This window comes from Sipha flava, unplaced genomic scaffold, assembly GCF_003268045.1.
Source record: "Sipha flava isolate LNK unplaced genomic scaffold, YSA_version1 277_pilon_pilon, whole genome shotgun sequence".
NCBI lineage: Eukaryota > Metazoa > Arthropoda > Insecta > Hemiptera > Aphididae > Sipha > Sipha flava.
In genome coordinates this window covers 1415565-1430536 of record NW_020272943.1, presented here as the reverse complement: position 1 = coordinate 1430536, position 14972 = coordinate 1415565, and the positions used below count along the sequence as shown (strand labels likewise).

At 33.6% G+C, this 14972-nt stretch overlaps 1 protein-coding gene across 2 annotated transcripts in view; it reads right to left on the bottom strand.

Annotated features, from left to right (window-relative positions):
* LOC112685446 (modular serine protease) overlaps positions 1 to 8141 on the bottom strand; it is an 11309-nt gene extending 3168 nt beyond the window's left edge. Inside the window, exons 1-8 of one of the 2 annotated variants that reach the window (XM_025557339.1) lie at positions 7663 to 8141; positions 7195 to 7255; positions 5777 to 6043; positions 4660 to 4779; positions 4406 to 4597; positions 2674 to 2885; positions 1439 to 1654; positions 15 to 722 (exon numbers count right to left, since the gene is read on the bottom strand). In XM_025557339.1, coding sequence (XP_025413124.1) covers positions 15 to 722; positions 1439 to 1654; positions 2674 to 2885; positions 4406 to 4597; positions 4660 to 4779; positions 5777 to 6043; positions 7195 to 7255; positions 7663 to 7720 — 1834 coding nt within the window. In that variant the 5' untranslated portion in view covers positions 7721 to 8141. The remainder of the gene's footprint in view (positions 1 to 14; positions 723 to 1438; positions 1655 to 2673; positions 2886 to 4405; positions 4598 to 4659; positions 4780 to 5776; positions 6044 to 7194; positions 7256 to 7662) is intronic. The other variant, XM_025557338.1, reaches the window with a different exon arrangement.
* Positions 8142 to 14972: the final 6831 nt, after the last annotated feature.

Here is a 14972-nt window from a genome sequence, read left to right as displayed (position 1 = left end):
AACGCTCGTTATTCCTGTCAAATAATGCAAAGAACTACTACCGATACCGTGCACAAAAGTCAGGCCTGCCCCGCTGTCTCCGGAATGAACTCCTTGTCCCAACTTAGAACCGGCGCAAAATTTATCAGGAGTAACGAAGAATTTAAATGCGTCTGAATACATTTCCCGACATGCCTTTTGGTCGATGTATGGCAATAGTGCTTCTAATAATTTAGGACTCGCCGATCCGGTCTCCGTTTGTCCCCAACCGACGATCTTTCCAATAGCTCCATTCGATATGGTATATCTTTTGAACCAGTCGACACAAACAGGCATAACAACGTTGCTTAACTGAACTTTTTTCGTCAGCAAAATAATGGCTATGTCATTAGCGTAAAGTCCGGGAGGTCCGTAAAAGTCTTCGTTCAGGTAAATTAATCCGACGTCCATTATTTGTGTAAAATCGTTGTCTTTAACCGAAATATCTCTATTATACTTTCCAACGCCAATTTTGTACAAGGAATTACTATTCAGTATAATTTTGCTAGTTAAATCTTTGTTCCAAAAGCAATGCGCCGCGGAGACAACTAAATTCGTTGTGATCAACGATCCCCCGCATATCATTTCATAAGTGTTTTGTTCATTTTTCCGGTAAATTCCAACATTCCAAGGAGCTGCTCCGTAATTCGCTTCTTTGCCGTGAAGAATCAACGCTTCGTTAGGGATGTACGGTCGACCGCAATCTAGAAAAAACATTTGAATACGTCTTATATAAATACTGTTTTTGCATGATACATTATGTTTTCGGCGTGTGCGCGTAGTACCGCCTATTTACGTTCTGTACATGAATCTAGCACTCAGTGTTAAATCAACGTATAGTCCGGAATAGTAATTTCTGTTCCGTTTTATACACGAGTTCGGCACTTCAGCGTAATACATGTTATAAAATATTTAATATGTACTTTTTATATAATATCATAAATAATATTCCGTTCAATGTTTATTAATTCAATTTATATTTGGTATTTAACCATTAATAATTGTTACAACTTGTCACACATTTTTATAAATCAGCTTAAATATATAATAATAAAATAATGTTAGTCTTGTAATTAAATGATTAATATATTTTTTTTAATATTATTTATTATTATTGTAAATATAAATTGAATTAATAAATATTGAACGGAATATTATCTATGATATTATATAAAAAGTACATATTAAATATTTTATAACATGTATTACGCTGAAGTGCCGAACTCGTGTAAAAAACGGAACAGAAATTACTACTCCGGACTATACGTTGATTTAGCACCGAGTGCTAGATTCATGTACAGAACGTAAATACGCCATCGGATATGATAATATATTAAATTTTCACGCGGCCAAAAATATAGCTGCGTTTCAACACAATACTAAATTTGGCTCGTTTGAAAATAAGAAAATAAACAAGTACTTGGAGTGCACGTATACAGAGCCCCTCTCCATTCTCCGTTGGGTAGACAGAGCAATTCCACTGGACTTTCCACACCTCCGTTTGGTATGCCGTGCGTAACTTTACACGAGGGCGTCAACGTAGTACCCGGTATCGATGGTATAGAACAGTCAACGGTTTTACCATCAAGTGCGCATTTCATATCCAAGCCATCCGACGTTAAAGGTCGACATTTCTCTAAGAACATACAAACGGTTTTATCTAACATGCGTATTAAGCACGTATTTATTTGTTGGAAAGTTTGAATTAAAGAAATAAAAGTACGTTATTATTTGAAAAAAAATAGAGACCTTATGCATAACTTATTAGTAGGATTACGCTTCAATTTTCGAAAAACTAGTCGGAGAACATAGTTCCTCTGGGTTCCAAGGTCTTCCTGAATAGAAAACTTTTTAAATATTTTTGTTTAAAGTAAATTCCATCCCAAAGAGTAAGAAAATATTGTGTATACTTAAGAAATTATTACTTACATTGCGATTACGGATTTTCAGAAAAGAAAAAAACTATAGTTACCACATTAATCGAAAGTTTATATTTTGTATTGCAACAGTGATGTCATGGAAACAGGGGCGGCTTCAGGGGGGCCCTAAGGGCCGTGGCCCCCTCTCAAGCCCGTACCGTATTTATAAAAAAATAATAATAAATAATAAAAATAATAAAAAAAATTATTAACAAAAAATGTATATTATAATATAATATGTACTATGATTCGACACTCACAAGTATATAGATAGGGTCATAGAAGTATGACGGTTGAGTTTCTCCACATCGGAGACTAAAAACCTGGCTTCGTTCAATGATGACTGAAGATAGACTACTATCAGCATTATGTCTAATTAATGTATATCAAAATAGATATTTTAGATCAAATAGATCATTTTATTGATATTTTTACCAATTTTAAAAATAGATGACTTGAGTTTGTATTGTAAAAATTGTTGTTTTCTTTTTGTTATAAGATTTTGTAAAACTATAACTTGGTGCCCCCTTAACCAAGGCTCTGGAGCCACCTCTGTATGGGAATGGATTTTTTATTGTACCGTAAAAGGATCTTTACTATATTCGATAAACTAATGCATTATGGATGTAATTTCAACGACCGTGGTATAATATGAAAATAAAATGGATTTTTCGATAAAACGGGAAATATTGACTGTATTGCAGTGAACAGTAAAGAGTTTAAAGGGTATACTTACTCAAACATAATTTTTCGGAAACTAATGGAGTCCAATTACCACCTGAACATATCATGAACCTATAAGGTACCGCTTTATGGTAACCTTCTTCACAGTTCTCTTCGACGATTCGATTCTCATCAACCAGACTCCCAGGAGACAAAATAGTATTTTCGTTTGAATTATTGTAAGAGTATTTAGAACCCTCCACGGTTGGTATCACACATCTTCTCCTTTAAATATATAGAACATTAGTTAACCATGTCCAATTACAGTCAACTAAATAATAACAATTTAGATATATATATAAACAACTTATGAACAATTTACTCTGGTTACTAGAAATATTTTGAACTTTCCATATTTTTCGATAAATTTTTAGATTTTAGAAGTATTTTAAAAAGCCCAAATTACTTGGTAAAATATAAAAACATTAGGCATTTATCAGTGGCGTAGCCAAGGGTGGGGCTAAGGGGGCTATAGCCCCCCCCATGGGCCGTATTTATATGTATAATGTATCTTGACTATTTAATAGAATCAATGGATGCTCGTTTTAATCAAAGGTTTATTGATGTTATGCCACTTGAAGGACTTATTCCGGCCAATTTAAATATGTATGACGATAAAAATATTATAAAAGTTGCTAAAATATATGTCCAAGATCTCCATGATGATACGTCATCTACAATCAGAGCTGACCTGTTCATATGGAGGCAACAATAGAGTCAAAATACTATTCCAAAACCGAATTCTGCTCTTGATTCACTCTCTCATCGCACCAATCTTCGACCTAACATTGAAATACTTTTACAATTATTTGCCACGTTACCAGTTACCTCTTTCACTTCGGAATGAACGTTTTCAGCACTCAATCGCTTAAATTTTTTTTTTAAGAAGCACCATGTCGGAAAACAGACTGAATGGGTTAGCTATGGCTCATATAAATAAAAAAGAGGAATTCAATGAAAGTTAAATAATAACTGAATTTGCCAGAAATTCGCCTAAGAGGATGCAGCTGTCAGAGTGGAGCAAGTGACTGAACACTGAAACCAAAATTATTATTATTATTATAAATTATATATTAATAAATATTTTTAAAACTATATTAAAATGCTTGAATTACGTTTAGAAACTTGGTGGTAGATGATGGGGGAGGGTTAAGGGTGAATTCTCATATCCTCTCTTACCTTACTTATCCAAAAAAGTGGTTAGCCCCCCATTTAAAAATCCTGGCTACGCCACTGGTACCTATTTAAAAACTAAGTACGTGTTATTTTATATTTTTTTATAAATATTAGTATACATCAGTGGTGTAGTTACGGGGAGGGTGTAAGGGGTTTCCACCCCCCCATAGATTTTTTTTTTTAATGATATTTGATTATTATTTATTAATATTTACATATTATAGTAACATTTTTGATTTTACTATGATTAGGTATATATTAAAAATTGAGTAACAAAATAATTTTCATTAAATACGGGACATAATAATAATACCATTTTAAATGTAATTTTATTACATATGACCTCGTTTTAAGATATACTAAGAACACTTGAAAACTTACTCTTAAACATCACCCCCCTCCAGAAAAAAAATTGTATCTACGCCACTGGTATAGATGAGAGTTATTTTGGCGTTTACTTTATTGCATTTTATATTTATTTTTTTAATATGTAATATTGGGTATTAAAGTTTTGGCCCAAGCGCTCCTAATTATACTATTTATGTATAAATATTAAAATAAGTTTATACTTCGTATTAGACTGCGTCGTTTGACTGATCGAAGTTGGACGGGTTGTGTATTTCGTTGGTGTTTTTACTGTTGTTATTGAATTGTAACATTTTTCCTCATCAGAGCCATCCAGGCACTGTATCACATTGTCACATCTGCTTGACCCATTAACACAACCACCATATTTGCACTTAAACGAATACACTGGGCACCTTTAAAAAGTAATTCCGGTATAGGTTTCACGAGCTTTTCTTTTGAATGTAAATCGTTTTACTGGATATCTTTACACAGAGTTCTCGTCTCATCGGATCCGTCACTGCAATCGCGAACTCCATCGCAAGTAGATGTACTGTCGATGCACTGACCAGACTTGCAGCGGTATTCATTTTCATTTCTGAATAAAACACAATTTTGTAAATAAAGGAAAACGTATGCTTATAATTTTTAAAAATAATTATTATTGTAATTTTAAAATATTAACGATAAGTACCACACTCGTATGATTAAAACGTTTGTGTCATTTAACTGGTATAACAAAATGTATTCGTTGAAATATTTTGATAAAAAAAAACGATATAGATTGACGATCCATTGGGATACGGTAGCATATTACACTACTCTCGTCTCATACAATTTTTCATGGATAATTAAACTCCCCAAAAACCAAAAAACTATAATTTCATTAATAATATTGAATAATAAAGATAACACATTTTTTCGTGGTATAAATATTTTATATTTTTTTAGATGTAGGTACCTATTCAATTCAAATTTTTAAGTAAAAACGTAAGAATTAACAAAATAGCTCTTCGGTTTTTAAAATTCATTATTAAAACGTTATTTTATAATGCGAAAATTCAATAATCTACGAATAGAGGATTTAAACATCAATATATCAAGTAACTTTGATTATTTAATAAAAGTCTATTTTGATAGCCAGCTGAAACAAAACATTGTAATGAATTGAAGTTAATGAGTATTTATAAACATTATGCAATAATATTTATTATTTGTTTTTTGTTGATTTCTGGATGTGAATAACCTTTTTTCGAGGCACAAACAGTATTTTCCCACATTAACCATAAAGTGACTTAAGTAATATCTCTTTGTATAATAATTATTAAATTGTCTTATTTATAATCAAACTTTTGTTAACTTTCTCGATGCACATATGCATTTTCATTGGGTACCACTTAAACAACCAAGTAGTGCAAATCTACCAAGTGACGTTGTTTTTTAATGAAAGTACTCAGTTGTAGTATGTTTGTACTTATTGGTGTTTGTCATTATAAATATTAATAACTAGAAAAAAACCTATTGCGGTCAACCTGTTAATTATGTTGACGATAAAATTATATGTGAAATTAAAAAATATATAAGATGTTGCTTACTGGCATGTGGGACTATTGGGTTTGCTAGGATTATTTCCTGAGCAAACGGAAGAGCTTTCATCGGATCCATCAATGCAGTCGTTTTTGCCATTACATTTGGAATTTTGGTTCACACAGGCACCGTATTTACAACGAAACAAGTAGCTCGGGCAACTAATATTGGTGCACAGTTTTGGCGTTTCGTCGGATCCATCCGTACAATCTGCATGTCCATCGCAAATCAATATCGAGTCAACGCAGTTGCCGTTCGAACATTGATACTGTTCTCTGTAATGCAAAAAAAAAAAATGAGTAAAACATTTGCCATAATGTGTATTTATATGTGTAGTTATATGTATTAGTGAACAAGCATTTGCTTCAAATCAACAGTCTTTAATAGAACTCTGAAACAGTAGGTAATCATCTATATTAAAATGGTATAAAAAGTAAATACTAGTAGTTGCCTACAATTGTCGTATACAGGTTTAAATAACTATCCCCTAGTAAAATCATGTTGTGCAAAATAATCTTACACTTGAAATATATTTTTATATAAAAAATAAAAAATAAAATACCATTGTATCAGCTTTTTAACTGTTGAAGCAACCATAGAGCTCAAGCATTCCATTACATTTACTATACCGAACACAACTTATTCGTCCAGCGTTTGTATTTTAACTATGTACATAATTCCTAAAGTAATGTGATGGTCTAATATGTTACGCGTGTGAAATGGGAAGTGGCAAGAAGAATGCTGACCAAGGGGTCATTGGTACACGCTGTACAACAGTTGTACAGAGTGGATAAGATAACGAGGTGTCGTGATTGACCATACAGAAGCGGTGCATAACGAAATTCAAGAACCATTAAATAGACTATATTTAGTAGTCTAAAAAAATTTAATTCTGAGAATAAATTTATATTTCGGATCGAGACCCCCTCCCACGAATATACAACACTGTTAAATTATTACACTGATTAAATATATATCAAATATAAGATCAATGTTGAATATCAAAATAATAAAAATATAATTGATTTCTGTATATTTTGATCAACCGAAGATGATGTTTGATTGGTATCAGATATGTATTGGTATTTTTGAAACTCGATATTTGAACAAAAAAATTGAATTCCAGTATTCTAAGTGTAGTATTCTTAGAAGTAACTTTAATAAGTGTAAATAATTTTAAATAATTTTTATTTTCCTACGATCATTATCAATAGTAACTAGAAAACAATTCATATAACCCAAAACGTTAAAAAAAAAAAATAATGTAAGCCAATATTCACTGATGAACGATTTGCATAGAATCATATAAACGATATTTTAGTAATAATTGTAAAGCTTTTTTCGACAATCGAATATAAAACAATTCAAATTCGTAGAAATATCTATAACTTAACAAGTAATAGTAAAAAATATTATAGTTACCAACACAGAACAAACTGATACGATTTGTCGTTTTTCATGTTTTCCATGGCATACAACACGTGTACCTGAAATAATCAATCCGTATTCAATGCAAATTTAGTCGAACGTTAAACCGTTGCTGTTGTTATAGTAGTTTTTAGAAAACAATGTCGTGCAAGCAGAGGCGGAACTTGGGGTTGGAATATGGGGATTCATCCCTGGGTGTAAAATTGTAGAGTGTAATTTTTGTAATTATTAACAAATAATTTGATATCTATGACTTTGTTAAACACTGTTATTCGGTTAAAACTCAATAAGTACGATGTATATTAATTATTAGAAAAAAATTCCCGAGAAGCGTATTGATTATTGTTCTATGGGCTTAACATTTTCCCCGAGCGTAAAGATTCCTAGTTCCACCTCTGCGTGCAAGAGTTCATCGTTTTATCCGAACAATATAGTACCCATATTACAATATCACAACATTACGTACCGAAAATGAGGAAAACGATGCACAAACGCATCGTCCAGGAGTACGCCGCACACTTCATGGCGAATAAACGGCAAGACGACGAACAACAAATTTAACTGAAGTCGAACACTGTTGCTATTATAAAGATTTAAACTATCACAATACACTATTTTACGATACGAACGGAGTGGTTGTTATTGTTAAAATCAGCGAACAACTACTACAGAGTGGACGGAATCGTGAACACTATGAACTCTGAGAACACTGATAAATAAAAATTATTTGTCGACTTAAAAAAAAAACCTCTCGTTAACAATGTTTTTGTTATCGAACAGATCAACCGGCCGAATGATAATAGTCGACGGAACTGCATCCGATTTGTCGGTTGTTTCTTGGTCGGAGGGGAGGGGTTGCGCGCGATAGTTTTAAAGTTAGGTTGGGCACTGCGTTGACCGACAGGCCAAAGGACACGGTACGTATGATCAAGTCGGTATTGGCATTGAACGTGTACGTCATGACGTTATCGCAAAATTCAACGTTTAAAATGTTGGGTACCTCAAGCGTATAGTAAGGTGCAATTTAATGTGTTCCGCTAATAGTTTTTTCGTGCGTACTAGAAAAACTGGTTATTATCGTACGTACAGCGATGTACACGATTAAGAGAACCGGTCGTTGTGAATAATATCCTGTAATTGGTTTATTTTCAACGTTCCGGCATTCCAAGATTTTAGTTCGCAGTCGATGTTGGATCGATTAATGGGGGGGGGGGGCATAGTCTACGTTTATTGCCAATTGCCCATTGTTGAGACGGATTACGGAAATCGAGTAAAATATTTTAATTGGGTTTTTTAAATCGCACTTTGTACCTTATTTAATTATTGCGCACAATGGTTAGGTATCCTTTATGCGGTAATCATCGTTCGATACGAATCCAGCGTACTTCGATTGGCCGGTAAATCGAAGAAGTTTTCGTGTGTAAGCGCTTTTTTTCGATTAAAAAACGCAATATCAACGTTCGTTAACAATTCAACAACAAGCAAATGTTAAGCGTTGTATTCATTCGACCACAAATATAGATAACGGTGCGTAACTCAAATAAATGTGATGGATTCACATATTTTCACTATTCAGAATTGTTTATTGTAAATCATTTTTAAGAACAATTTAGAACTATCATCTCCGCGGAAGCTAATAGTTCGTTAATACATTTGATTGGGTAAGTTAAACGTAGGTCGGAGCTTCGGTCGGACGGACGGCCGCGGCACCGCGGAGGCGAGTATCGAGACCGACGACCACCCGGTCGGCTATTCGGGGGACGCCGTAACGGCCGTAGAAGTTGCGGTGAAAACCGTGTCCACGTTCGGTTTCCTCAGCACCACCACCGTGGGCACGGTACACCCTGATCGGTCCGCGTTTAAGCGGCTGACGCCGACGGGAAACCGACCGCTTGACGGTTCCAACGACGACCGGTGACCGACGAGCCCTGCTTCTCGGTGTCCGCGTGCCCGGGCGCAAGTCCGTATCTAGAAATTTTTTTCAGGAGGGGTCCAAAACATGTATATTATAATTTTATTGAATTTAGATTTTAACTTTTGATATCTGGTTAAAAATAAGACGGAAAAAGATTTAATCTTCTTTTATTAAAATTAATATTACATTTTCATATGATATTATGATATAAAATTAAAAGCAATCAATGGTTAATTGGAGCTTAAGTCATTTTTGACTGAAAATATTTATGTTTGTTTTAAAAATGAATAATTATTTTAAACATTCATAAAATATTGAAGAAATTTCAGGGGGGGTCCAGACACCTTACACCCCCTACACATGGCCTTGCCCGGACGTGTTGGCCGTGCACGTGGTCCGGAGGTGCGCTTTCGTTGATCCGTTTTACGGCGTGGCCGTTCGGCTGGCGTACACGTTCCGAAGAGTGATCGCCGTGGAAAAGGACCCTGCCAAAATACGGTTGGCCCGCGGAACTCGGAGTCGCCCACCGGATTGACTTTCGGGTCTGTTGTCCGAAGTGACGGCCGGTGTGGTGATCACTTCCCTACATTTCGCTGGAATCGGCGGTTTAGCACTGAACACTTGTGCAGCCGTCAGAACGGTGGGTTGGCCGGAGTGCTCGGAATGGCACGCGAGATAATCCCCCGCTGAGTCGTGCTCCACGTGCCCAAAACCATATACATGTCTTGGAGTGCGGAAGTGCAGTGAGATCAGGGTTTGGGCGCGTGGAAATCGAATACGACAGCATTGAGGGCTGGAAGAACTTTTCAAACGCTGTTTTATACCTGTATAATGTACGCGCTTATCTGCTGCACCGAACCGATCAAACCGGTCTGCTGGCAATGCAAAGGGCCATTTCCGAAGTTATCGATGTTCGAGAACATTATATTCCTCCCGGCCTCCCAACTGGGTACGATCGTTCGCCTGGCCCCCCGACTGCTATCGGTGCCCCGGGAAACTCACTCCGTGTGCCACGGCCATATATTACGGAGTTGTTGTCCGGGTGCGTCCCGAACGTATTCTATGGACTTACGAGTCATCCGGGCTTTTCCTGCATCGTGTTTTCGTTGTTGACAATTGTAATCTGGTCCAATACGTCGCATTTGATTTATTTTTCAATGTCGGCCATTTTTGTCATCGTGGTGTCGGTTCTGCACCCATTGGACGATCACGTTGTCGTCGCTCGCCGTCTTTCAATGCTGTCGTAGACGTTCCTAGTTACAACGAGCGATTCCACTTAGGGACAGTGTTCCAGGTATATCTCAGAAGACTTCCGGTAGTCTCCTATCCGTCGCACATGGATTAACTTGGTCGCGTGGGTGAAACCACCTACGCTAGGTACATTAATATCGCGGTGTTGCGATAGATTTTCCATTATTATTATTATTATATTTAATAGAGCTCAGATGTTTATGACTAGCCATATTTTTTTCACGCAACCAAAATTATACCCTAATATGATGTAAATTCGATTCATGAAATCTCGATTGCAAATATGCAAACTTTTTTGCATATTTTTGCATATTTGACGTTTTTGAGTATATAAATGCTTATATCGATTGTTTCTAGATTAAGTAGCATATCATTTATAAATTATTAAGTATAATATTAAAAATTGTCCAAATCATTATAAATGATCGATCATTACCGTTAATTATGTCATTTTTAGTCTACAAAAACTTCTTATCGGATTGTCGAAGGTTCTTCAAGTTTGAAAATATCAGAAAAATTATTGTTTTACAGTGTAATACTAATACTTAAAATGCTTAACCTATGTAAAATTTAACTTTATTAGCTCGAAAACTAACTAATTTTTTTTTCATCTATATTAACTGTGTTTTTTTTGTAATAAAATAATTTTAAATACACATTCAAAAAAGTACCTATATACATTTTTTGAATTAATATTAACTATTTTTTTTTTGTATAAATTTGCTGAAAAAAAAGGTATATTTAATACATTTTATGGCATATAATTGCATATTTTGACATTTTATAATGCATATTTTTATGAAATTTTGGTCATTAGCATTCGAGCTTTAGTTATATGTAAGGACGTCCGCCAATCGAATATTATTATTATTAATATAAATCAAGAATAAAGATTAAGCTATTATCTTTATTTGTTAAATTGTGAGGTTACTTCCGTCCTCAGCCCTTTTGACTGCAGCTTCCAAATCAGCGCAATTTAATTCGGCCGATCTACAGGTTAATGTAGTGGAACCGTCAGGTATCTCTGACCGATTATTGAGGTTACGTTTACAATACCTACAGAGTCGAGTGATGGTATCCGAAGTCGGTAACAGCACAGAGACCATATGCGTAGGCGCATTTTTCATTATCGAGATCTGGATCCGATAATCGGCAATTTTCCTTGATCGAAGACATCGGGATCCTATAGTACATATTTTTTTTTTTTTATCAAAACATTAATCATTTTGTACTGTTTACTTATTTGTTTTGTTTTTGTGGATATTTTAGTCGTGTTGAATATTGTTCTTTTTTTCCTAATATAAGTTTTTTTTTAATTTTTTTTCAATTACCAAGTTTTCAGAATAAAAATTAGTGATTTTTGATTTTTGGGTTTTTTTCTCTTTTTTACTTTTTATTATATGTTATTTTTTTCTATTACTGGGTTTTCTCTTTTCATATAAAATCAATAATTTTCATTTCCTAACGTGGAGATATTTTTATATTTTCATTACTTCTGCTACCCTAAATTTTTTTTGTAATAAATATTAATGTTAATTTAATATAATTGTTATTTTGTTATGATGTTCATCTTGAATTGTATTTTGAGCTAACATCTTTTCCCTCATTTTTACTCTTGTAAAAATGTATAATAATTTTATACCAAACTCATTTTATTCGATGAAATTGTTTTATAAAAAAACATAAATTTCCTTGTTTGAGTGAGAATTATCGATCAAGTGATAATCGAATGATCGAATGGTATTGTTACATTAGCATGATAAAATTGAAAGCTTTTATTTAATAAAGAATAATAACTGAAGCAATATTTTTGAATAAAATTGTATACACAAACACAACAAAATAAATAGGGTGGAACTCGTTTCGCCCAAATTTTGTTTTTATATAATTCCCGTTTCGCCCTGAGTGTTTAGACCATTTTAAAATTAAGTTGGCAATGATTATAATATTCTAATATTTGAATATCATTTAGCGTTATCCAAAAAACACCACAAGGAGGCGATATTCTTTGTTTTCCAAAAAATTTTGGAAATAACCTAAAGTATATAACGTAGCAGAACACGAACATTATACACACGCCAACGAATTTCACATATATTTACATTATTTGAACCAAAATTGTATTTATAATTATTAAACATTCCCAGATCTTTGTATATTTTAGTTTTTAAAAACAAAGCCATTTTAGTAAAATGCGTGTTATGTTTACACGTCGACGTCGCGTGTACACACTGACCACGATCAAAGATAATCTTTGTTGTCTATTACTTTTATAAGTTATAAGTAGGTACCTATTTTATATTAGATAAGATTAGTTACAATGATGATGCAGCGCGTTGATAAATTCATTTTTTTGGTGTGCTTTCGGTATGCGCTTTATAGGTTTTGCTCGATCTCAATTCGATAACGACTGGATTTCTTATGTGTTATTTTATATATTATTATTTATAAACGATATTTCTTTTCTTTTCTATCTCAATTACCCGTAATTTTATTACTAAAGGTTTTATAATAGTCGTCCTTTAGGGATCAGAAACTTTAGCACCATTTTTTCTTGACGTTCGCTTGTAATATTTTACTGAACTAATGCCAACTTAATTTTAAATTGTTTTAAACTATTTTGGGCGAAACGGGTACCTGTGCGAAACGGGCTACGCCCAATAAATAATGTGTGATCAAAATACTAGACGGTGTTGAGTGCGTATCTCTTGAAGGTTTTTGCAATTATTCGGAAAATTATAGAGAAATTCATAGTATAACCTCCTCTAAGTACCAACAAAACAAGGGCGAATTGTAGACTCTTTAAGTGTGGTTCAAGAATTTTTTTTAAACCAGCTCAAAAACTATTGAATTATTTCAACATTTATGTTATAATACTACACAATTTTTCAGTTAAATGTTTAAAACATGATCTTTAACACTTAATATAAGTACATGGCAACATTTATTTAATGGATTAATTAAAAATGTACTTATGCTTTATTTTTTAAGCTAAACAGCCGGCCGATTACAGTTTTGCACGGTATCAATTTTTTTTCTGTAGCCATCAAGGCAAAAGCTTTTGTCTTATGTCATCCTATACACGATTTTTACCATGTAAAAGAAAAATTTGAAGTGTTGCATTCATTTTCGTCGATTAAAAACGCAATAAATTCATTATAATGTTTATTTTATTAAATATAATGTGTATTACCCGCTTTAATTTTGAGAATGTTCATTCACAAGCTACTTGTGCTATGGATAAAATAAATAAAGTTTTGTAAACTTTATCATATATGTTATGCTTATGTAATAGAGTATAACATATTTTAAGCAATTTCTACAAGTTTCTTTTTTACTTATTATACATGGATTATCCACCATAAGTAGTATGAAAAAGAGAGTTCTGGAACCTCCGCGCGCTACCCCGCCCCCATCGCCATATACCCCCATATATTTATAAAATTCAAAATGTGGTAAACAACTTATAATAGTATTATCGCTTATGGTAATATACATGCACCTCGCGGATATATATGACCAAAATGCATAGGTAAATTGCACTCCGCTTCTGACTTTTGTCTTTACCGGACCAAATCGTGCAAGAGAACAAGTGTGAAATTTCCACCTCAATCGTATTATTACTGCCAGCCGTGTTTTTATACGATTGTTATAATCGGTATCATTATTATATTTTGTGTGATTAATTTTTTGTAAAATGTTCAACTGTGGTGTGTGTGCTCAATCTTTCGCCTTCGCTGACACTTTCGCGGCACATAAGAGGTCACATGCCGACCAGCTCCTGTTTTGCGACATTTGTGCGAAAGCGGTGGAAATTGTTTCGGTGCCGGCTATCGCTTTTGGGAGCACGATCCGGATCGATAATGTCGCGAACAGTAGCGGTACGTGAATAAAATTTACGGGGTGACTTAATTTTTGTGTAACTATTGGTTATTATGAAATTTTCGATAGCAAATTATTCTACTTCTTCTAAGTTTTTAATTTAAACTAGATTCTGAAAAATTGATTGTTCATAGTTTCTTGTATGCAGTATTGTGATAGGTTTATATTAGGTATATAGAAATTCAATTCAAACTTTAATTAATTAATATTTATTTTATAGATATAGATTTCATAGATATAAATTAAAACTGATAAAATAACAAACAAATTAATATAAATATTAATATGATTAATATTAATAATAATCTGAAATGGCATGTTCAATACGAATTTTTGTAGTCTAGGCATAGGTTATGTGATCGGTAAGATGAAGGTGAGGAGGGGGGAAATATACATAGGTTATGCGCGGGTAGGCGATGGTGGCGGGGTGGCGCGCGGGGGTTCCAGAACTCTCTTTTTTTTATACTCCTTATGGTGGACAATCCATGTGCAATAAGTAAAAAAAAAACTTGTAGAAATTGCTTTAAATGTGTTATACTATATATGAGTTAAATATTTAAGTCTAGAAGGAATTTATTCAGGTACGATGGGGTAATATTTTGAAAGAAGTTTTCGAAGAACAATGACTGATGGAAGAATTGGTGGGGAGAGGTCTATCCTAAATGCATATTATACTTAACATATAATTGTTTTTTATTCAGTTTGATCCACCAAAAGTTACATTAACG